This window comes from Scyliorhinus torazame, chromosome 2 (assembly GCF_047496885.1).
Source record: "Scyliorhinus torazame isolate Kashiwa2021f chromosome 2, sScyTor2.1, whole genome shotgun sequence".
Taxonomy (NCBI): Eukaryota; Metazoa; Chordata; class Chondrichthyes; order Carcharhiniformes; family Scyliorhinidae; genus Scyliorhinus; species Scyliorhinus torazame.
This window is the reverse complement of record NC_092708.1, coordinates 145,399,344-145,423,027: the sequence shown is the minus strand read 5'-3', so window position 1 is coordinate 145,423,027 and position 23,684 is coordinate 145,399,344. Positions and strand designations below refer to the sequence as shown.

Below are 23,684 nucleotides of genomic sequence, written 5' to 3'. Positions count from 1 at the left end.
AGGTGGTTTCAGCATGAAGGTACTATAACCAGTAGCAGCCTCACTACTGACCACAACCTCAGAAATGGCCACCACAATAAAGACCCGTGCCATCTCTTCCATAGCAGTCAGCACACGGAGGTATGCCTTTTCAACCTAATGCCTGTTGGTCATTACTGTCATTGTGACTACGGGAAATTTAGAAATGGAAATAATCTAAAGATGGGTCTTGAAGATTTTCAGTGATTATTTCCTTTGGGAGCTTGTCCCATTGAGGGATTGTTCTTGGGAAGAAAGATTATTGATACATTGGGGAATTCTCCAATCTGGGAATAAGTCAGGAGGTGGGGACAGGGATGGAGAGTGTTTTCCGCTGCGGAGCCCGACAGGAAACCATACCATATCTTCCAGCCCCGACCTAATCAATTATGCATCCGGGTGTTTTGAGCTGTCTTCCATGGTGGAATGAGCTTGATGGTGCATGTTCCGCTGTCATATATGGCTGCCATATTTAAAAGGCGCCGACATCACTGACCCATCGTTGAAGAAAGAAAATGAACCTCCTGAAGAAAGAAGATGGATCTCCAGGAACATCCCGAGGCAGGGAGATGGACCTCCTTGATGACATCGAAGCTGGAAGATCCATCTGATAGATGCTGCTCCACACCACAGTTGTGGTATGCCAGGGTCGCTAGTGGCCTCCACCTTGCAATCTGGAGGCAGCCCCAGGCCTTCTTCAGGTACGTCTTTTGCACACCACGTTGGTCCAGAATACATCTGTGTTTTCCTGCTGGCGATGTGGAGAATTGGGTTAGAGACCATGGCCGAAATTCTCCGGTATCGGCATGATGTCCGCCGACTGGCGCCCAAAATGGCGCAAATCAGTTGGGCATCGGCCGCCCCAAAGGTGCAGAATGCTCTGCATCTTTGGGGGCCCAGCCCCAACCTTAAGGGGTTGGCCCGCGCCGGACGAATTTCCGCCCCGCCAGCTGGCGGAAAAGGCCTTTGGTGCCCCGTCCGCTGGCGCTGAAATGACATCTCCGGGTGGCGCATGCACGGGAGCGTTAGCGGCCGCTGACGGCATTCCCGCGCATGCGCAGTGGAGGGAGTCTCTTCCGCCTCCGCCATGGTGGAGACCATGGCTAAGGCGGAAGGGAAAGAGTGCCCCCACAGCACAGGCCCGCCCGCAGATCGGTGGACCCCGATCGCGGGCCAGGCCACCGTGGGGGCACCCCCGGGGCCAGATCGCCCAGCGCCCCCCCACGACCCCAGAGCCCGCCCGCGCCGCCTTGTCCCGCCGGTAAGGTAGGTGGTTTAATCTACGCCGGCGGGAAAGGCATTTTAGCGGCGGGACTTCGGCCCGCCAACCGGCGTGGCGCGATTCCCGCCCCTGCCGAATATCCGCTGGTGGAGAATTCGGCAACTGGCGGGGGCGGGATTCATGCCAGCCTCCGCCGATTCTCCGACCCGGCGGGGGGTCGGAGAATCTCGCCCCCCTGGTCTTTATGTTGTGTGGATGACTGCCTATGTTATGTCATTGGCGGAGAGTATTAGGTACTTCTTTCTGTCAATTCCCACAAGTTACCTCCATATTTTAGAACATGATCAGTCTACTTTTCTCCCTCCTTTGCTGTATCAGTAGAATTACAGAAGGTCACAACTTGGAGGCAGGTATTCAACTGACTGTGCCTTTGCTCTTTACTAGAACAATCCAAAAATAAACCAGTAAGCCACACTTGAATCTAATCATCTTTGAATGTAAAATCTCAACTTGTGAAATTGGGGTTGAAAGGGTTAATGTGTGGCATTGTGGAATCAGCACTGCCCACAATAATGATGCAAGAGACAGATGGCCAAGGGTTGAGAGGGAGAACGTCCTAGCTTCAGCGGTGTAATACTCAGCATGTATTCGTGTATAGAGTTCAGTTATATCGAATAAACAAGCAGTTGTCAAAACACCCATGTCTTAGCAATCAACATACAACACATCTCACTTCCACATTGTTTGAAATTGCAGTTCGAAAAATTGAAACTTGACATGTAAATTTGTTACTAAGTATAAACTAAATATGAGTTACAAATTTCCTTTCACGCAAGATTCCTTTTTCAAAATTATGGGCGGAATTCTGTGATCCTGAGGCTAAGTGTTGCCGCCGTCAGAAACACCGTTGCGTTCCTCGACGGCGTCAACACGGCCTCAGGATCAGAAATTCTGGCCCCTACAGGGGGTCAGCACGGCTGCTGATCCTGTCGGGAACTGGGCGCCACGGGATCCGCACATGCATAGTGGCACCGGCGCCAACACTCGCATGCGCAGTGGCTCCCTTCAACACGCCGGCCCCGATGCAACATGGCGCCTACAGGGGCCAGCGCGGAAGAAAGGAAGCCCCCAGCCAGAGAGGCCGCCCCGCCGAACTGTGAACCCCGATCACGGGCCAGGCCACATCGGAGGCCCCACCCCTGGGGTCAGACCCCCCTTACACCACAGGCCGCCCCCCCGACCCTTCCACGCCGAGTTCCCGCCGGCTGAGAGCAGGTGTGGACGGCGCCGGCGGGACTCGGGTTTTTCACGACGGCCGCTCAGCACATCCCGGGCCGAGAATCAGCAGGCCGGCCGCATAGAGCGGCCCCCGACCGGCGGCACGCCAACCATGCCGGACCCAACGACGTCGATTCACCGCTCTGCGGAGAATCGCGTGCTGCCGTCGGGGCGGCGTGCGCCATTCGCGCCGGTCGTGGGGATTCTCCGGCCCTGCCCCGGGGCTGAGAGAATCCCCCCCCCTATTTCTCTTTCTATAGTCCCAGCCCTATTATGTTCTATTTAAAATTTCTTTAAGTTGCCTGTGTGAAGTTATGCAGATGTGATGTCCTTGTGCATCAGACAGGTGACTAATCCCCAAGCAGTATTTTGAGCAAGCCCTGATGGTAATCTTTGTCTGGAAAATTTCCATTGTTCTACCCCTCCTACCCATTATGACCCCACTCCTTCCGAAAATAGAAATGTGTGTAATTTGTTTACCTACAATGCTGGTTACTCTTCTTGTATCTTCTCACACTTTCCCTTGGACTATACAGGGAAAAAGTGAAAAGATTTTCAAGCTGATTAATACTCTGATGGGTCACAATTAACCTGCTCCTTCATGTCTGTAATCACCTTTATAACAGCCAGTAGAGTGGTTAGTCCTGTAAGGTATGAGGATTTGTAGGCTGTGCTGTTGATTAACAAAAAATAAAGGCTTAGAATTCCTACAATATAGAAGGAGGCCATTCGGCCCATTGAGTCTCACCAACCCTCTGGAAGAGTTCCCTACTTAGGCCTACTCGCTCACCCTATCCCTGTCATCCCACCTGATTTGCACATCTTTTGGACACTAAGGGAAAATTTAGCATGGCCAATTCACCTAACCTGCACATCTTTGGGCTGTGGGAGGAATCCGGAGAACCCAGAGGAAACTCACGCAGACACAAGGACAAAGTGCAAACTCCACACACAGTAAACCAAGGCTGGAATTGAGCCCGTATCCCTGGCGCTGTGAGACAGCAGTGCGAACCACTGTACCCCAATGCCGCCCCGCTTGTATCTATTTGGGACGCCCCCAAGTACTTCATAGCCAAGGAATGACTTTGAAAATGCAGTCAGTGTTGGAATGTTGGAAACATGGCAGCCAATCTTGGCACAGCAATCACCGTCATTCAGCGAAACGATAATCTGTTTTTGTGATGTTAACTGAGAGATAAATATTGGCCAGTACATTGGGTTACCTCTTTGAAATAGATCCATGGGATCTTATGTTCACCTGAGAGGAACTCTTCTGAAGGAAGGCGCCTATGACAGTGAGGCAGTTCCTTGGTACGGCACTCGATGTCAACTGAGGTTTCTCTACTCAAGCCCTACAGTGGAATGTGAACCGCTCCCTTTGTGACTCGGGTATGAGTGCTTCCAATTGAGCCAGGGCTAACAGGGTGTGTTGTATTTTGTTAATACATTAAAGGGGTTATTTTGCGAGTTCATTCCCAACAGGAAACTATGCTTGCAGTGAAGGTGGGATGGAGATGGGGCAGCAAATCTATAGTTCGATTCTCCTATTCAAGCTCCTTGCAAGTACAGCCCACTGAACCCCTCCCCACCATTGAGACCATGAATACCCCCCTTATATTTGCAGGTGCAGATTGATGACTTGCTTGTGGCACCAGCCTGTTATATGTGATTGCAGCTTCTTGTAAACTGGATGTCCACCTTATGATTAGGATTCACTGAAATAAGTTTACATTATATGGCTTCCAGTGCAATAGGATTTCTACGATATACCATTGGGTGCTGGTGAATTTTGGGAGGGGATGCAATAGTCAGTCCACTGCAATAGCACCTAATACGGCTTCTCTGCCAGGCTTCTCTGTCTGTTGCAATGCTTTAAATATTGCTGATAACTTTCATGTGAGCTGGCAAGAGAGCTGAGGATTTATGGAATCTGATGGATGATATACAATGGAACAAATGCCGACTCGGGTTTAACCAGTTTTACTTGCAATTGCAACTACCTCAAATATTTTAAGTTATTAATTGCTGGGGAGGGAAATACTTTGATTATTTTAATCGGAAGGTTCATAATGTTTCTTAGAAATACTTGGAATGTCATGGACCATATTTTTAGACCACAATAATGATTTACATTGTGCAATGAGAAATAAGACACTGCACGAGGTAGAACATTCTGGGCTCTGAACCTTGATAATTCTGTACTGCAGTTGATACTGATTTATTAGTTTAGTGAATGGGAGAGATTATAAAGGCAGAATTAAGTTCTGAGGCTGGAAAGTGTTCAATTTTATTCTTGTCGTTTAATGAATTCAACAATTAACGTTAAAGGATATTTCCCCACTTACTTCAACTGCTTCCTGAACGCAGCCTGGGTCACAACATGAATAAAGTTGATTGTGCACTAACTGTTCAGTTGGAAAACATTTCATTGCTCCTTGATTTGCCCCAGCTCTTTATTACTTTTCTTTCCCACTGTACATCTGGAATTTTGAGCCATTTATTTCTCTTAGAATTTTATTTTGGGATAAAATGTTTGATATGAAGGAAATTAATTTTACTATGAGCTTATAGACCCCAACTTTAGGACAAACTTGTGTCTCAGCACAGAACCTTCCAGCTGCAGCACCTGCTCAACATTTTTTACGCCGGCTGACTTTTAGTCGGCCATCTGTAGACCCACCATCCAAGTAAGCAGGCAGGTCCTTGATGCTGCTGGCCCAATCAGAGGACTGACAGCTGTAAAGCCTCCGGCATGCCACCACGAGAGGTGGATGCTGCTAAGGCAGATCAGAGACTTCAGGGCACCTCTAGGTAAGTAAATTAAAAGTCAAAGTTTCAGAGGGGAGGGGCCAAGGGTCAGAGGGGAAAATTCCTTTGGGTGTATTGTTGGGTTCACAGGTGCTATCTTTCCTGCCCGCAGCCGCCCTATGGAACATTAAGCCTCAGGCCACAGGGAGGCTGTCTCCACATAGCTGCTGGCCTTCCACTTAGCAGGGGACAGCCCTGCTGACAGTAAAATGTATAACGTACCCTAATGAGGGTCTTCAGATGTGCAAATATGCTGTCTGCCTCCTTGTAGCGGAAAGCTAATCTCCTTCACAGCCGGCTGCTGGGACATTTAGCGACCTGACCTGGCATTTGAGGTTTTTTTAAAATTTCCAATTAAGGGGCAATTTAGCGTGCCTAATCCACGTATACTGCACAACTTTGGGTTGTGGGGGTGACCCATGCAGACATGGGGAAAATGTGCAAACTCCACACGGGCAGTGACCCAGGGCCGGGATCGACCCGGGTCCTCGGCGCTGTGAGGCAGCAATGCTAATCACTGCGCAACCTTGCATTTGAATACGTGCTGTGTAAGTTCAGAGAGTAGCTGAAGAATGTGGTAAAATATCTTTTTACTGTTAAATGCATTAAGCAATGAGAATAAAACTGAAGACTTTCCAACATCAGAACTTAAACCTGCCTTAATTTTCTGCCCCATGCACTAAATGAATAAATCAGGATCAAAAGTAGTACAGGGCCCAGAATGTTTTACCTCATGCAATGTCTTATTTCTCCCTCATGCAATGTCTTATTTCTCATTGCACAATGAGCTACATACACTTCCTTATTGAAGAATGTCCTGGCCTGCTTCTTTCCCAGGAACGTGACTTTTATTCCTCCATCTTCCCTAAATAAGAAGATAATGGCAAAATCTTCTAAAGGAGTTGGAAGGAATACGATTATTACCACGACTTAACAGTCATTCCTGCCCTCAATCCTATTCCTTGTCTGCTTGTAATCTGCCCTCTGTACCAGTATTTTTAAAAACTACATCACGTTCTCATAATATTGAGGGATGGATATCTGAAAGCCATCTTTAAGACTTGATGGTGCTTTTTCAGAAATCGTCATGTCTTTTGGCAAAGTGGCCCTGCAATTAGCCAGTGGACAATCCTCAAGGCAAAATTATGTAATTAACACTCTAACGTTCCTCACTTTGCCTCTTCTAGAACTGAACTGTTGAAGATAATTTTGGTAATCAGATGAATATAGTTTGGACCATTGAAGCATATACAGTGACACTGATTCAAATGTATTACTTTGTAGAGATGTTCTGCAGTTAAAATTCCCCCTCTTTATTAGAAGCTAAGATACCCACATGAATATGTATTTGTGTATTTATAGAGGAACTGTAAGTCTGTCTGAATGTGTCCAATGGTTTGGATAATTTTGTTTTCAATGCGCAGTTTTAGTCACACAGTTGGTTTAGTGTCAGAGTGTCGGCCCTGGATTTTTCTATGGACACTCCTTTACACTTCTGAGGAGGGGATAGATGGAACAATTGTTTGCAAGTTAAAAAGTAGGAGGAGACAGCACAATGCAGCATTGCTGCTCAAAGATCCTTTGGCCAGGAAACACGTTTAAATGAGAGACCCTGGGCGAAATTCTCCCCCAATGGCGTGATGTCCGCCGACTGGCGCCGAAATCGGCTCCAATCAGACGGGCATCGCGCCGCCCCAAAGGTGTGGAATGCTCCGCATCTTTGGGGGCCGAGCCCCAACATTGAGGGGCTAGGCCGACAATGGAGGGATTTCCGCCCCGCCAGCTGGCGGAAATGGCGTTTGTTGCCCCGCCAGCTGGCGTGGAAATGCGGCGCATGCGCGGGAGCGTCAGCGGCCGCTGACAGTTTCCCACACATGCGCAGTGGGGAGAGTCACTTTCGCCTCCGCCATGGTGGAGGCCGTGGCAGAGGCGGAAGGGAAAGAGTGCCTCCACGACACAGGCCCGCCCGCGGATCTGTGGGCCCCGATCGCGGGGCCCCGATCGCGGGCCAGGCCACCGTGGGGGCACCCCCTGGGGTCAGATCGCCCCGCGCCCCCCCCCAGGACCCCGGAGCCCGCCCACGCCACCTGGTCCCGCCGGTAAATACCAGCTTTGATTTATGCCGGCGGGACAGGCAATTTCTGGGCGGGACTTCGGCCCATCCGGGCCGGAGAATTGAGCGGAGGGTCCCGCTAACCGGCGCGGCCCGATTCCCGCCCCCGCCCAATCTCCCGTACCGGAGACTTCGGCGGGGGCGGGATTCACGGCGGCCAACGGCCATTCTCCGACCCGGCGGGGGGTCGGAGAATGACGCCCCCAGTGTCACTACCTCCCCTGATTCACCAGCTAGTGTCTGACTCTCTGTTCAGGACCAGGTCAGAATTGTGTTTACAGTGAATATTTGATTATTTTACCTCATTATATTTCACAAGAGCCAAGTTTGAACTAAAGAGGCGTTCAGTCTGCCTTAAGGGACAAATTCAGGTCACTGACTGCTAGCCTCCAGCAGTCTGCTTGGCACACTACAGAGGACGCTGCTCTTGATCCCCGCTGAGATTGAGTGAGTTTGCCGATGAAGGAGCAAAATTTTCCAGACTTTTTGGCCATCTGCACCATTTATGAATCTTGACCCCATTTGCAACAGCAACTGTTCCAATCCAGTTTTCTGGTCAGTAAAGAACCTACCTCTGGGATCACCGTCCAATTGGAGATGGCGGGGAGGTGACCCGTGCACCCCTGAAACGAGCCACTGGCATAATGGTTCAGAGTGACAGTGACTTTCAGGGCCTCAGGCAATGGGTGTCCTCCCCGTCCATGTTGTGCCAACTCCTTTATAACCAAGCACAGAAGGTCCATCATCCTCCAGGACAGACACAGTCTAATCTGGCACCGGATCGCTGACATTTGGAAGTAGGATGTTCTCCGGTGATATAACCATTGCCAGTAGTATCTCCTCTGAGGCTCAGCCATCTGTGGCCCTGCACCCAATAAATCAGAGGGCCCTGCCACCCCCTCCTCTGCAGGGCGCTGGTCCTGTTTGCATGCAGCGGCACATTGATGTCACTGCTACTGCTGCACAACTATCACTTGAACTGCCAGCTCGACTGGATCCATGATTCTCTCGAATCTAAAACTGAAAGGAAGAGAACATAAAGGTGAGCGGTGAGGGGTCCTGACAATACCCTGACCCACTGCCCTCTCAGAGTCCAGGGACATCCACTCACGCTCATCCCCCGATGTGGGTGCCTTCCCAATGAGCCTCATTCCCTCCCCTCTCACACACACTGGCCAATTCTCCACAGTTGCCTGTTTCAATTCAGCCTGACAGAAGCGCCTCGATGCTTAAGTGCCTCAGTGGGCCACATGACCACCCTCCACCCCCCACCGCCGAAGGGTGAGGACTGAGGGCAGTTGACTACATTCAAACGACCTGCGTTCTAACCCGACAGGTGAACAAGATGCTGACTTCTGACATGTCAAGAACTGATGAAGACCTATACTCTCCTGCCTTGTTTTAGCGGCACCTTGTGTGACACCTCCTTGTCATGGAGATGTAGGTATAAGCCTTGGTGTCCAATGTTTGGGGGGCTCAGCTCGCAAATGGTTAAGCATTGGGCACCATTCAGTGATACACTTAAGTATTGCAGGACTGACTAAATTGGCATAATTGACTCGTCAGGGAAGGGTCAGGGAGCGGGTTAGGCAACTGGCTTCTCCCTATGGCAGACGAGGCATTCCTGACACAACAATATACCCTCTCGTCCTAGAATCGGCCGTGAGGGTAAACAACCTTCCAACATCCACCCTGTCAAGCCCCCTGAGAATCCTACATGTCTCAATAAGGTCACCTCTCATTCTTCTGAACTTCAATGAGTACAGGCCCAACCTACTCAGCCTCTTCTCAAAAGAAAATCCCTCCATTCCCAGGATCAACCCAGTGAACCTTCTCTGGACTGCTTCTAATGCCAGTATATGTTTCCTTAGATAAGGGGACCATAACTATATTCCAGGTATAATCTAAATTGTGTCTTGTAGAGTTGCAGTAAGACTTCTCTAGTTTTATACTCCATGCCATTTGAAATAAAGCCCAATATTTCATTTGCCTTCGCTATTACCTGCTGAGCTTCCATGCTAACTTTTTGTGATTTATGTAAGAGGACTCCCAAATCTCTGTGTGCAGCAGCTTCTAAAGTATTTTAAAATAATATTCAGTCTTTTATTCTTCTTACCTAAACGCATAACTTTACATTTCCTACATTATATTCCATCTGCCAAGTTTTTGCTGACTACTTTGCCTGTCTGTATCTCTTTGTAGACACTTTGGGTGGGATGTACCGACCACCCCGCCATGTGTTTTTTGGCAGGGGAGGCGGCCCGCCAGCGGGATCTACCGTTCCCGCTATTATCATAGGGATTTCCATTTACAGGACCCCTCGTCACCAGGCAACCCACCTACTTTCCTGTCATCTGCAAACTTGACAATAGTACATTCATTGGCCTCTTTCAAGTCATTAATATGTGTTGCAAATAATTATGGCCCCAGCACTGATCACTGTGGCACTCAGATTGCCATCCAGAAAATGCCCCTCATATCCTAACTCTCTGTCTTCAATTAATTAGGCAATCTTCTATTTCAGTGGTTCCCAACCTGTAGTCCATGGACCACTGCTGGTCCGTGGAAAAAAAAGAGTAATACAATTCTGTTTACCTCGTACGTATCATTATCAATGTTACATTATTATTTGCAGTGTAATTTCCATCACAAACAACCTTGTGTAATCCATAATGTATTTCTGATTGTGCATTATAAGCTATCAGAAATACGTTTTTAATATCCATTGAGACCCAAGTTTGACTCCTGTCAGCCGTAGGCTATGTAAAAATAATGTTTGAAACGACTTGCATACATTGCGGTTCGCAAACGCTTTTGATGATGATTTATGGTCCGCATAAAAGAAAATTTGGCAACCACTGCTCTATCCACAATAATATGCTACGCCAACACCATGGGCTCTTACCTTATTAAGTAGCTTTTTCTGTGGTACCTCACCAAATGTTTTTTTGGAAATCCAAGTATGTTGCATCTATTGGTTTCCTTTTATCTATCCTGCTCATTACCACCTCAAAGAATTCAAATACATTTGTCTGGCATGATTTCCTCTTCATGAAACCATGCTGACATTGCTTCATTATATTTTGTATTTCTAAATGCTCTGCTATTACACCCCTTATTATGGATTCTTAACATTTTCCCAATGATAAATGTTGAGCTAACTGGCCTATAGTTATCTGTTTGTTGTCTCCCTCTCTTTTTGAATAAGGGTTTTAGAAGTACAGTGGTTAGCACTGTTGCTTCAAAGCTCCAGGGTCCCAGGTTCGATTCCTGGCTTGGGTCACTGGCTGTGTGGAGTCTGCACGTTCTCCCCGTGTCTGCGTGGGTTTCCTCCGGGTGCTCCGGTTTCCTCCCACAAGTCCCGAAGTAGGTAATTTCGACATTTTGAATTCTCCCTCTGTGTAACTGAACAGGCGCCAGAATGTGGCAACTAGGGGCTTTTCACAGTAACTCCATTGCCGTGTTAATGTAAGCCTACTTGTGACAAAGTTGATTATTGTTATTGCACTGGCAGTTTTCCAATCTGGCACATTTTCAGAATTTAAGGATTCTTGGAAGATTATTACCAGTGCATCCTCTATCTCTGTGGCTACTTCCTTTAATATCCTAGGTTGCGGACCATCAGGTCCAGGGGACGTATCGGCTTTGAGTCCCCATTAGTTTCCCTGGTACTTTCTCTCTCATGATAGTTATTGAATTTATTTCCTTCCCCCCTTTATCCTCTTGATTATTTAGTATGTTTTGAATGTTATTTGTGCCTTCCACCGTGAAGAGTGACGCAAAGTAATTATTTAACTCATCTGCAATTTATTGGTTTATCATTGTTATTTCCCCATTTCATTCTCTAAAGGGCCTCTGTGCACTTTGGCCTCTCTCTTCTTTTTTATGTATTTAAAGAAGGTCTTACTGTCTGTTTTTATATTACTTGCTATTTCACCTTCACAGTTTATCTTCCTCTTTATATTTTTTGGTTATCTTTTCCCAATCCCATGCCTTACCACAAATCACATTATTCTTTCAGTTTAACGCTATGTTTAAGTTTTTTGGTTGACCTTGGTTGATTTATATCCTTCCTAGAATCCTTCTTCCTCATTGGAATATATCTTTGTTGCGAGTCATGAACTATTTTCATAAATGTCTGCTATTGCTGATCCGTCTTTTCTGCTAAACTCCTTTCCCAGTCCATCCAGCCAACTCTACCCCAATTCCTTTGTAATTACCCTATTTTCAGTTTAGCATAGTTGTCTCTGACCCACATGTCTCACTCTCAAACTGAATGCTAAATTCCACCGTGTTATAGTCACTGTTTCCTCGGGGATCATTTATCTGTGATTGTTTATTAATCCTGCCTCATTACACATTATCAGATCCAAGGTGGCCTGACACCTGGTTGGATCCACAACATATTGTTCTAGGAATCTGCCCAGCATATCAGCAAATTGAGCCTATGACTTCCTTTTCCCTGCTCCTCCCCCACCCACCCCCTGAGACCACTGATGGCTGCACAATCCCCACTCACTATTTGTACCTGGTAATGGAAGTAAACCCCTGTTCCATGGTGATTTCCCTCCTTATTAACTCGGTTATTAGACCATTGGAAGGTGGTGATTGGCCTGAGCAAACGGTAATAAAGCCCCCAAATTCCCCCTGTAGAAGGGCTCTGTTATCGGTCCCCGTTCCTTTTGGACAGCCAAACATGCCTGCTGAAGGCCTCTTTCCTGTTCATGGCCTTCAATGGGAGCTCACCTTTTGACTTTTGGGCTGTTTCTTTGCCTTTAAGATCACTTGTCACCTGTTCTGAAGAAACTCGATGAAGCACGTTTCTCCTTACAGTGGTTACCTCCCACTTTGGAACAGGTTAAGGCTTCTCAACTCGTCGAGCCTTTCTCACCAATTAGATCAACTGTAGCTCACCTTCATTGACCTGTCCTTTCTCCATGTCTCTTGTTAGTGAGAATATAGCTGGGATCTTGCCATGCGTATGTTTGGAGCATTAATTTGTAAATTAGCACCTTGTCTGGAACGTCGTGCACTGTTGTTCAAAAAGTGGAGATAGGCCCGTATAAGCTGGCTGAGTGTGAAATCCTAACTACTCACCAGGCCGCTGAGAGCTCCAGTCGCTCACTACCAGAACAAAACAGTGGCTCATGCCATGCCCATTTTGTACTCGCATGCTTTGTGTGCAGAGACCATGAGAGAAACTTTCACTGAGTGAGATTTTGCCTTAGCAAAAGGGAGTTTCACTTTTATGGGATTTGAGACTGAAAGAATTGGATCGAGGCAGGAATTGGTCTGTATTGGTTATTCCAAACATTTCAAAATCTTTTAATGTGTTATCCATTCCATGCCAACAAAGAGTGGGAAAGTTAAAGTTTGTAAGGAGTCAACAAGGGCTGAACCAGCTTAGATGATGAGAAAGTGAACAAGAGCTATTAAAGAGAAGGGAAAATATTCCAATACTGTAAGTTGTTTGGGACAGAGGGTAGTTAGGGTAACTACATGGAAAGAAAGGACATGGAAAGGACAATAAGGTGAACCGTTACTTCTTGACAGTTGTGGGCAGGAATTAAGATCTTGGGAGCCTCACCCAACTGAGGTTGGGACAGTTTGCTTTCTGCCTTGGGCTGTTCATCACCCGCACGTCTCGCTCGAGTTAAAATTAACATTTTGTCCTGTTTCATTATATAAAACACTGGAACATATTCGCTGAAATTTTCCGGCTGTTCCCGCCAGCAGGACCTACTGGTCGCGCTGTCGTCGACTGCTGCCGCCGATTCCCCGGTGGTGGAGGGTGAAAACAACGGGAAGACCCATTGACAGCGATGGACGGACCCCGAAGATGGCGCCGCCAGCCAATTGGGGCTGCCTCCACAAACCTAGCCGTGGGGGTGTGGGGAAGACCACACTCATTGTTTCGGACAAATTCAATATACATTTGAAAGTCATAAAACGATTCAGGAATGATTCATGCGGTAAAAAAGGAATGATTTTACTGAGACAAAAAGAAATGATGGGAGGACAAAGGATTGCACCCTGAAGCTGTATGATCCTATGGAGAGTGTGGGCGCGATCATCCGGCCAGGTTGCCACCGTAAAAGCATCTCACCGTGGCACAGCATGGCCGCTGAAAGCTGGGAGACCCCACTCCCGGGATCAACCCAGCTTGCAACGCCTCGCAAGATTCAACGCAATCTCGTGAGATGTTGTAAGGGGCATCCCGCCCACAATGGGTGGGATCGTTCTTTGGCAAATCTGCATATTAGAGCGAGGCAGTAAGCCTTACTCTAATCTGCAGATACCCAAGGTATCTGAGGCTTTGGGATTTAATCTCTTCATTTCGGGGACCTAGGGCGAGTGTTTGGTACTGGTCCTCACAAATGTGGACCAGGTGGAATGGCACTCATTGGGATATCAAAGGGGGTTGGAGGCCCCGGGCTGCAGGGTAGTGTCCTGGCACTGCTGCTGCCACCTGGGTACCCTGACAGTGCCAACCTTGGACCTTGGAGCTTCCAGCCTGCCACCCCGGCAGTGCCAGCTGGGTACCAGCCAGGCACTGCCAAGTTTCCGAGGTGGCACTGCCAAGCTGGCATTTTTATTGTGCGCTTGCGATTGGGCTGGGGTTGTCCGGCATAGGTGTTGGGAGGTGCGGAGGGCGTGGGCGGGGGGGGGGGGGTGGGAAGGTACCCACCCATGTTGCTTTCGGGCTGTGGGGAGGTCGGGATTTCTTTTGTGGGTCTCTGAGACCGGGAAGCCATTTAGAAATGACATTCTGATCTCTCGCTACAATAGGGTGCTCTGGCGAGCAGAGCTCCCTGTTGAAAAAAACGGAGCTATGTGAGGCCTCGGCCGCGCGTTTCACGTTTAGTCCCCTTATTCAAAGCGAGTCGCGTTGAATAGCCATGTGTTTCTCGGCACTGCGAGAGCCAGGAATCAAGTGGCTAATTGGGCTCGCTCGGGAATTTTGTTTCCTTTTGGGAACATCAGGCCCTGTGACTTTAAATAATGGTGCATTCCTGATTTAATTTGTGCAACCTAATTGGAGTAAGATAGGTGCAGCTTGGAGAATATTGCCTCGGCCACAATTGATCCTGGAATTGAAAATAATTTTGGTGTTACTTTCTGGACATTAAATAGGCCAGGATTAATTGTTCCGTTATCTTTGTCTCCATAGTATTGCGTTCAGAACACCCAACCTTCTGTAAGGCCATTGCAGATAGGGGCGACTGCACTGAATCCATAACCAAATACTTCTACAACAATTCCATTGACAACTGCGAGACCTTTATCTACAGTGGATGTGGAGGAAATATGAACAAGTTTAACACCAAGCAGCTATGTCGCCGGACCTGCAGAAGAGGTATATATATTGAAACAAAAACTCCTCTGTTCTTGTGTAAGACCGGAATACAATAGCTGCTGGAAATCTGAAATAAAAACAGAAAATGTTGGGGTACTCAGAGAGTCACAGACCTGAAACGTTAACTCAGTTTTTATTGCCACATGCTGTCTGTCCTACTGAATATTTGCAGCATTTTCTGGTTTTGACCTGTATTCTTGTATAACTTAATACTGTAAAAGGAGCTGGGTGCGATAAAGTTAAATATCGCTGAAGTGAATATAGTGAGCAACTCAAATTTTAAAAGTAATAATAATAATGCTGTACAAGTGCATTCCTTTATAGACCAAGTGTATATAGAATGGGGATGCAATTAAATATCTTTTACACTATATTCAGCATATGCCGAACATATTCATAAATGCAGCATTATATTAAAAATATTTTTAACCTGGAAACTTACAAACAAAATATCTGATGTTCATTTTAAGATGGATGGTGGAAAAATGTTACTATGGTGTACGATTTCTGTTGAAGAAGCGCCAAACTATGTTAAACATGGTCAGACTTGGTTAAAGTAATACCGTAAACTCGATAACAATCCAAACTTGTCTTCAGCTGTTTGAATAGTTTACCGAGTTTGGCCACACTGTCTAAGCTATATCTTACTCGAATATTTTCCATAAAGTTGTAATTCTGCTGCAAACTAACTATTTAACGATGACTCATTGTTGTTGGATTATTTTATTTTACTTGATTTGTGGTTGGACAATGAACCAAAAAGCAACAGCTCCCTCTAGTGATCAGAAATGAAAAGTTTATTTGAGTGGCTGGGAGCCAGTGCATGTTACTCTGGGGCAGCAGCTAATTTTGAATGTTGAGCCCAAAGTGCCAGAAGGCTGAGTCTATAAGCACTAGTAATTTATTTACCTGAACAGGTGAAAAATTCTGCCTGCAAACTGCTAGGTTTGTGTTATAACCTGCCTGCTTACCATTGGCTGGGGACTAATGGCAATCCCACAATCCTGTGGGAGTATGAGCTTCCCCAATGAGGGGGGGGCGGAGAAACCATTAGTAAACTCTCAAGTATAAATAAAGCTGGCCAGTTTGGAACCAGCAGGAAGGTGTGTGCAGCAAGGGAAGTTGCTGCTGCTGTTATATATATATAATATATACATATTATATTATATATATATATTATATATGTTATTGTAAATAAATGTTATTACTTTGTATCCTTAAAACTTGTGCTGGATTCTTCGTGGCACTCACAAAACTGGCGACGAGGGTTAAAGTGAATAGCTGTCTACACTGCTGAAGCCACCTCCCTGGATTTTTGTTGGAAACAGGTTGGAAGTTGTTTTCTATTATACCATGCCTCTGTACGGACGTTTGGATGTTTTTGCTGGAACCAGTACGCACAACGGATGCGTTACTATTTCCGGGCAAACAATATCACCGAAAAGGAGCGCCAGGTGGTCATATTGCTCATCGCCTGCGGCCCGCATACGTTTGGGGTGATTACGAGCCTTACGTACCCAGCTGCGCTGGACACCAAAACGTTTGATGAACTTGTGAATATAGTGGGGCAACATCTTAACCCAGCCCCATCCACGATAGTCCAGCGTTACCGGTTTAATACCGCTGAGAGGACCCCTGGAGAATCCCGTGCTGATTTTCTATCCAGGCTACGCAGTATTGCGGAGTACTGTGACTATGATGAGACCTTGTCAGAAGTGTTACGCGACCGTTTGGTTTGCGGTATTAACAATGCGGCCACCCAGAGAAACTTGTTAGCTGAGTCAACATTGACTTTTCAGCAGGCCATTCAAATAGTATTGTCCCGAGGGAGCGCAGAACGAGGAGTGCAGGAGCTACAGGGAATGGAAGTGCATGCCTTGGGGTGCAACCCCTTCCATCCGAAAACGTCCCCCCGCACTCCTGCAGTACCTTGGGCGAGGCGACGTCCGGACCGACGCCAGTGGCCGTCGGACATTCCTCCCCGAAGGGAGCTTTCTCCAGAACCAATGTATGAGGAGCCATGTCCGTGTCAGACTTGTAGGCGCCGACCCCGTCGTGGACGCCGGTCCTGGAGGCGCCAGTGGCGCCGCCATTCCGACCGAAACTGGGACCAGCCCAGGGGCCGTACCTTCCATGTGGATGAACCTGCGGTGACTACTCCTGAGGACGTGGAGACGGAGGATGACTGCCTGCAGCTGCATTGTGTGGCAGCTCCCCGTGTGGCCCCCATTAAGGTGACAGTACGGGTCAATGGTCACCCGCTTGAGATGGAGTTGGACACTGGCGCAGCGGTCTCCGTGATCGCCCAGAGGACATTCGACTGCATCAAGCAGGGTATACAGACCCTTACATTAACCGACTCACAGGCCACGTTGGCTACCTACACGGGGGAACCACTGGACATTGCAGTAACTACAATGACCCCTGTTGTTTATGGACGCCAGGAGGGGCGTTTCCCAGTTATCGTGGTGCGCGGCCATAGGCCCAGCCTGTTGGGTCGGGACTGGTTGCGCCATTTGCGATTGCAATGGCAGCACATCTTCCAAACAGTTTCTGGAGGGTTGACTGAGGTGCTAGGACGATACCCAGATGTATTCCAGCCTGGTTTGGGGAAAATAAAAGGGGCCGTAGCCTGTATCCAAGTCGAACCAGGAGACACGCCGCGCTACTTCCGTGCGCGCCTTACGCCTTGCTCGAGAAGGTAGGAGGGGAGCTCATTCGTTTGGAGAGTTTGGGTATTATCAGGCCCGTCCGTTTTGCTGACTGGGCAGTACCAATTGTACCTGTAATGAAGCCAGATGCCACAGTTCGCTTGTGTGGCGACTATAAACTTACAGTGAATACGGCTTCCCGACTCGACCGATATCCAATGCCTCGCATAGAGGATCTCTACGTGAAGCTTGCAGGCGGACTCTCCTTCACAAAATTAGATATGAGTCACACCTACCTACAGTTGGAGCTGGACCCTGCCTCCCGACCATATGTAACGATTAATACACACCGGGGCCTGTATGAATATACACGGTTGCCCTTTGGAGTATCCTCTGCCTGCGCAATTTTTCAATGTGTTACGGAGGGCATTTTGAGAGGTTTACCACGTGTTGCTGTCTACTTAGATGACATTTTGATTACAGGGACGTCGGAGCAGGAACATTTGGAAAATCTGGAGGCTGTCCTTAGACGCTTTTCGGAGGCTGGAGTCCATTTACGTTGCACAAAGTGCGTATTTCAGGCAAAGGAAGTAGTCTACCTAGGTTATCGGGTGGACCACGAAGGTTTGCACCCCGTCGCAGAGAAGGTGCGCGCGATTCAACAGGACCCCGCCGCGACTGACACTTCGCATCTTCGTTCTTTTCTCGGTCTCGTAAACTATTACGGGAAGTTCCTCCCCAATCTGGCAACTACGCTGGCCCCGTTGCACCTTCTCCTAAAGAAAAATCACACCTGGGTTTGGGGTCAGCCGCAAGAAACCGCTTTCTGGTGGGTAAAGCAACAATTGTCGTCGTCTGGGTTACTAATCCACTATGGTCCTGGAAAGCCTTTGCTCGTCACATGTGATGCATCCCCGTATGGTATTGGGGCCGTCCTGTCCCACAAGAAGGAGAACGGGGCCGAGCGACCGATAGCTTTCGCCTCCCGCACATTGACTGCAGCGGAGAAAAAGTACGCGCAGATCGAGAAGGAGGACCTGGCAGTGGTTTTTGCGGTGAAACGCTTCCACCAGTACGTGTATGGCCGCCATTTCCCTATCGTTACTGATCATAAGCCTCTGCTGGGACTTTTCAGAGAGGATAAGCCAATACCGCCCATTGCTTCCGCACGGATCCAGCGCTGGGCTTTGTTGCTTGCTGCATACGAGTAATCTCTGGAGCACAAACCAGGAACGCAGATAGCAAATGCCGACGCACTGAGCCGATTGCCTTTATCGACCGGCCCCATGTCGACCCCCACGACCGGTGAGGTGGTTGCAACCCTAAATTTTATGGACACCTTGCCTGTCACGGCAGCACAGATCCATGAGTGGACCCAGACGGAGCCAGTCCTGTCAAAGGTTCGGCACATAGTCCTGTATGGTGGGCAGCATAGACAACTCCCAGGCGAGTTGCGAGCATTTTCCTCCAAGCTGTCAGAATTCAGCGTGGAAGACGGCATCCTCTTGTGGGGGACGCGTGTGATTGTCCCGGAAAAAGGCCAGGAGCTGATACTAAGAGACTTGCACAATGGGCATCCAGGTGTGACCAAAATGAAAATGTTGGCCCGGAGTTATGTCTGGTGGCCAGGCCTCGGCCCCGACATTGAGAAGGTGGCCCAAAACTGCTCCATTTGCCAGGAGCATCAGAAGCTTCCGCCGGCCGCACTCCTACATCACTGAGAATGGCCAGGGCGGCCTTGGGCACGCTTGCATGCAGATTTCGCAGGCTCTTTTCAAGGATCCATGTTCCTTCTATTAATCGACGCCCAGTCTAAATGGCTAGAGGTGCATAAGATGCAGGGGACAATGTCCTGCGCAACAATTGAAAAGATGCGTTTGTCTTTTAGTACACATGGCCTCCCCGAGGTGCTGGTCACGGATAACGGCACTCCATTCACGAGTGAGGAGTTTGCGAGGTTCATGCAGATGAACGGCATACGCCATATCCGCACTGCCCCTTACAACCCGGCTTCAAATGGGTTGGCAGAGCGCGCAGTGCAGACATTCAAAAGAGGCCTAAAGAAGCAGTCTTCCGGATCAATGGACACGAGACTGGCTCGCTTTTTGTTTACGTATAGGACCACCCCCCATACGGTGACTGGGGTATCTCCCGCAGAACTCCTAATGGGCCAGAGACTTCGCACCCGCCTTAGTATGGTTTTCCCGGACATTGGCGTAAAAGTACGCCGCACACAAGAACAGCAGGGACAGGGATTTTCGCGGCATCGGCAGATTCGTCAGTTTGCGCCGGGTGACCCAGTGTTCGTTTGGAATTTTGCTGGTGGTGCCCAGTGGGTTCCTGGCGTAATCTTTGCCAAACGAGCCCTATATCTTACCAGGTGCAAGCCCAGGGTCGTCTCCAGCGCAAACATGTAGACCACGTTCGGTCCAGAAGACTATCCCCTCCAAGGATTCCCCGCCCCCGTAGCTCATTTCTACAGCCGCAGAGACCAGAGACAAGGGAAGGTAGTCCTCACAATTTTCCACTGATGCCTCACTCAAAGACTGCGCAGGTCATTACAGAACCGAATGGAGATAGAGACGCTGACATGACGGAGGCAGCAGACTCTGACTCTGAGATGGAGACACAGGACGCATCAGAGGGGGAATCCTCGGGTCCATGGGCCGTGGATGTACAACCGTTACGCCATTCATCACAGAAGCGCCGGTCTCCGTCCCGTTACACGCCGCCTGATCCAGCGCCACGTGCAAATGGTGTCCGGCCTGCGGCAAAACGAGTCCGACGCCCTCCTTCGCCAGGGTCTTCGGTGGATTCCTTGGACTTTGGGGGGGGGAAGGGATGTTATAACCTGCCTGCTTACCATTGGCTGGGGACTAATGACAATCCCACAATCCTGTGGGAGTGTGAGCTTCCCCAATGAGGGGCGGGGGGGAGAAACCATTAGTAAACTCGAAGTATAAATAAAGCTGGCCAGTTTGGAACCAGCAGGAAGGAGTGTGCAGCAAGGGAAGTTGCTGCTGCTGTCATATATATATATATATGTTATTGTAAATAAATGTTATTACTTTGTATCCTTAAAACTCGTGCTGGATTCTTCGTGGCCCTCACAAAAGTTTGTTTTGAAAGGAAAGTCAAAAGCGACAAGTGTGATGATGATTCTGATCAAGGGATGATTTTCTCTTGTGTTCCTGATGTGGTCACCATATTAAAGCCAGAGGAAATATTTTAGCACAGGGGTCTCCCTCCTCCTCCTCAGAGCAGCTTGCAGTCATGTGGCCCCTGTTCGCAGAGAGTTTTACATCATGGGAATGATACAAGGAGAGGGACTCTATTTGAGAGGCTTCCAACTCCAATAAAATTTGTGTCAAACAATTAAAGAGCAAAATAATTTAGCCAGTGTATTATTTTCTTTCATTAAAAAAGGGTGTTGAATTAAAAAAAATGCTCCCAATGTATTCATTGCCCTTTAATCTCCATTCCAAACTGAAGGACTATTTTGGAATAGGCCACAAAGATGTATTTGAAGTGTGGGTCTTTGGCGCATTCATAAATACAAATTAATCATGGTGAGTGATTTGTGCATCTTTCTTGTTCACTGGTTTGATAAATTGTGCTCTGATTTATTCAGACTTTCTGAATGTCACAGAAATGAAATATCCTGCATGAGGCTTAGGAAGGCCTTGTATTCCACCCTTCCCAGTTGACTGGACATGTTCTTGTGCACATGCTGTGTGTTTCTCAGTGTAACAACAATTGCTTCACCCATGAAGAAAACAACACTAACGAATTTAATGTTCCACAGCAATTACATTTCTTTATTTTAACTTTCAGGAGCCAGAAGGCAATAGCCCTGAAGGTTTCAATGTTCAAGCAAACTCTGAAAAGAACTGGATTGTCACAGGATTCCTTGCAACCTCCTGGGAATTAAATTACGCTTAACCTGAAGATGCCACACTCTGCCCTTTTAAATACCGCTGTGTAGATTGTTTTCTTGTTTGCAAAAACAATGTTAGTCAACCCAGTAGCATATTGTGAAGTTGTCAGCTATCAATATCTGCAAACTTGCATCCATCGTAGGTGACATATGCTGTAGGCATTGTCAGAAATATGCAGTTCCTATTGGGCCTGGGGCAGCCTTCAAGGTGACACATGTGCCTTTAAGTAGTTGGTTGTGAGAAATTGTTAGGAAGCTTGCACCATAGACTGTAAAGCCATGAAAGCATTGACAAATAATAATCAACCAATTTTGTATTTGCCTGATACAGACTATCAACCTCTTTAAAACAAAAAATCAGAAATGTCTTCATTGCCAGAGAGCAGGTGATGTTTTTACAGTGAAGTTATACATTGCAAATTCCACCATCACACTAATCGGCCAGCAAATTAGCAAAAAAGATCTGCCAAACCTTTCTTAATAAACAACATAGCCTTACAATTCTGATGGTTGAGACTTAATAATTTAACCATATAGCCGATCACATTCATTTTAACATGCTAGAGAATTGGAAGCATTCTGTCCTGGTCCATTTTTATAGTTAATTGCAAAAGGAGCGCTCATTTATTCTTTTCTTCCTAGTTCAGGTCTTTTATCTTTTTAAACAATGGGATAAAATACTGGAGGCCCTATTGGTTCAATCATTTCACACTGGAAAATGTTTTTAACGTTAAATATTCTATTCTTAATATGTTTGTATTAAAGGTAAGTGGTTGAGAGTACCATTATATAAAAGTACCATAGAAGAACCATAGAATAGAACCATAGAATTCCAACAGTACAGAAGGAGGCCATTCGGCCCATTGAGTCTGCACTGACCCTATGAAAGAGCACTCTACCTCAGCGTACTCCACCACCTTATCCCTGTAACACCATAAACCCACCTAACATTAAGGGGCAATTTAACATGGCCAAACCACCTATTCTGCAAATGTTTGAACTGTGGGAGGAAACAGGAGCACCCAGAGGAAACCCACGCAGACACAGGGAAAAAGTGCAAACTCCACACAATCCCCCAAGGCCGTAATTGAACCTTGGTCTCTGGCACTGTGAGGCAGCAGTGCTAATCACTGTGCCATTGTGCCTCCATTAGTAGTTTGCAATTAGGTCAGGATTCTGAGGTTATTGGTTTGTCTGAGTAATTCATAATGCTTTTCATTTATGATTTCTGTCTTTTGAAAAGCAAAATCACAACATTATTAGTGGTAATGGTTCACAGGTCAAGTTTCTGCTGGATTAATATGTTTATCATTTACTGCAGTATAGGAATGCAAAGCATTACAATGGACATGAAGTTTTGAAAGAAAATACACAGTTTGTATTCCAGTCTGAAGGAAATTATTATTTTTAACACCCTTGTGTATCTCGTCAGGAATATGTGTTAGCATTTGCAAAAAATATTGTAGTTGTTCCTTAATTACAACATTAATGTGGCAATTAAGAAAAGATGCTCTGCTTTTGTGATATAAAATAAATCATAATCTATGAATGTGTTTTAGCTTTCTTTAATGCTCCAGATATTTTATCATTGATAAGGCAACATGTATTCCCTCAACTACCTGGTGAGTCAATCGAGGACTTCTGGAGGGTCCTGATCCTACTAGTTCAGGACTGTGACTGCCAGGACGTTACAGCTAAGGAGCACTCAGATCTCCTCATGAGGGACGCTTTTGTAACTGGGATTGGGTCCGATGTTATCAGACAGTGGCTCCTAGAAGGGGCCACGCGCGACCTCGCAGAGACTAAAACACTAGCGTTTTCCATGACGGTCGCCCTGCGCAAAGTACAGTCCTACGCCCCCAACCCTGCGGCCCACTCCTCCTACGCGTCATGGGCCCCGGAGACAGCTGCCCCAGCGGGGGCGCTACCCACCCAGTACGCCTGCGCTACGCGCCAGCCAGTGATCTCCGGGGGGCCCCGAATCTATTTTTGCGGCCAACAAAGACACCCCCGCCAACGCTGCCCGCTCTGCCCTTTGTAAGGCCTGCAGGAAGAAGGGCCACTACGCAGCGGTGTGCCAGGCCCGCTCGGCGGCAGCGGTCGCCTCCACCCACCCCCCCGGTCACGGACAATGGGCGCCGCTATCCTCCCCTCCTCCCCAGGCCATTTGCGAGCAAAGGGCACCGCCATCTTCTCCCCCGCACAACACGTGCGTTTCATGGGTGCTGCCATCTTGCTCCACCCCCGCAACGTGCGTTCCATGGGCACCGCCATTTTGTGACCCCAGGACCTCCGGGCGC

The 23,684-nt window shown here is 47.7% G+C and overlaps 1 protein-coding gene across 3 annotated transcripts in view; it reads left to right on the top strand.

Annotated features, from left to right (window-relative positions):
- The window catches only part of LOC140392563 (carboxypeptidase inhibitor SmCI-like), a 75,396-nt gene extending 52,463 nt beyond the window's left edge, over nt 1-22,933 (top strand). For all 3 annotated transcript variants that reach the window (XM_072477898.1, XM_072477919.1, XM_072477909.1), the window contains exons 4-5: nt 14,611-14,796; nt 21,282-22,933. In XM_072477898.1, coding sequence (XP_072333999.1) covers nt 14,611-14,796; nt 21,282-21,298 — 203 coding nt within the window. In that variant the 3' untranslated portion in view covers nt 21,299-22,933. The remainder of the gene's footprint in view (nt 1-14,610; nt 14,797-21,281) is intronic.
- Nucleotides 22,934-23,684: the final 751 nt, after the last annotated feature.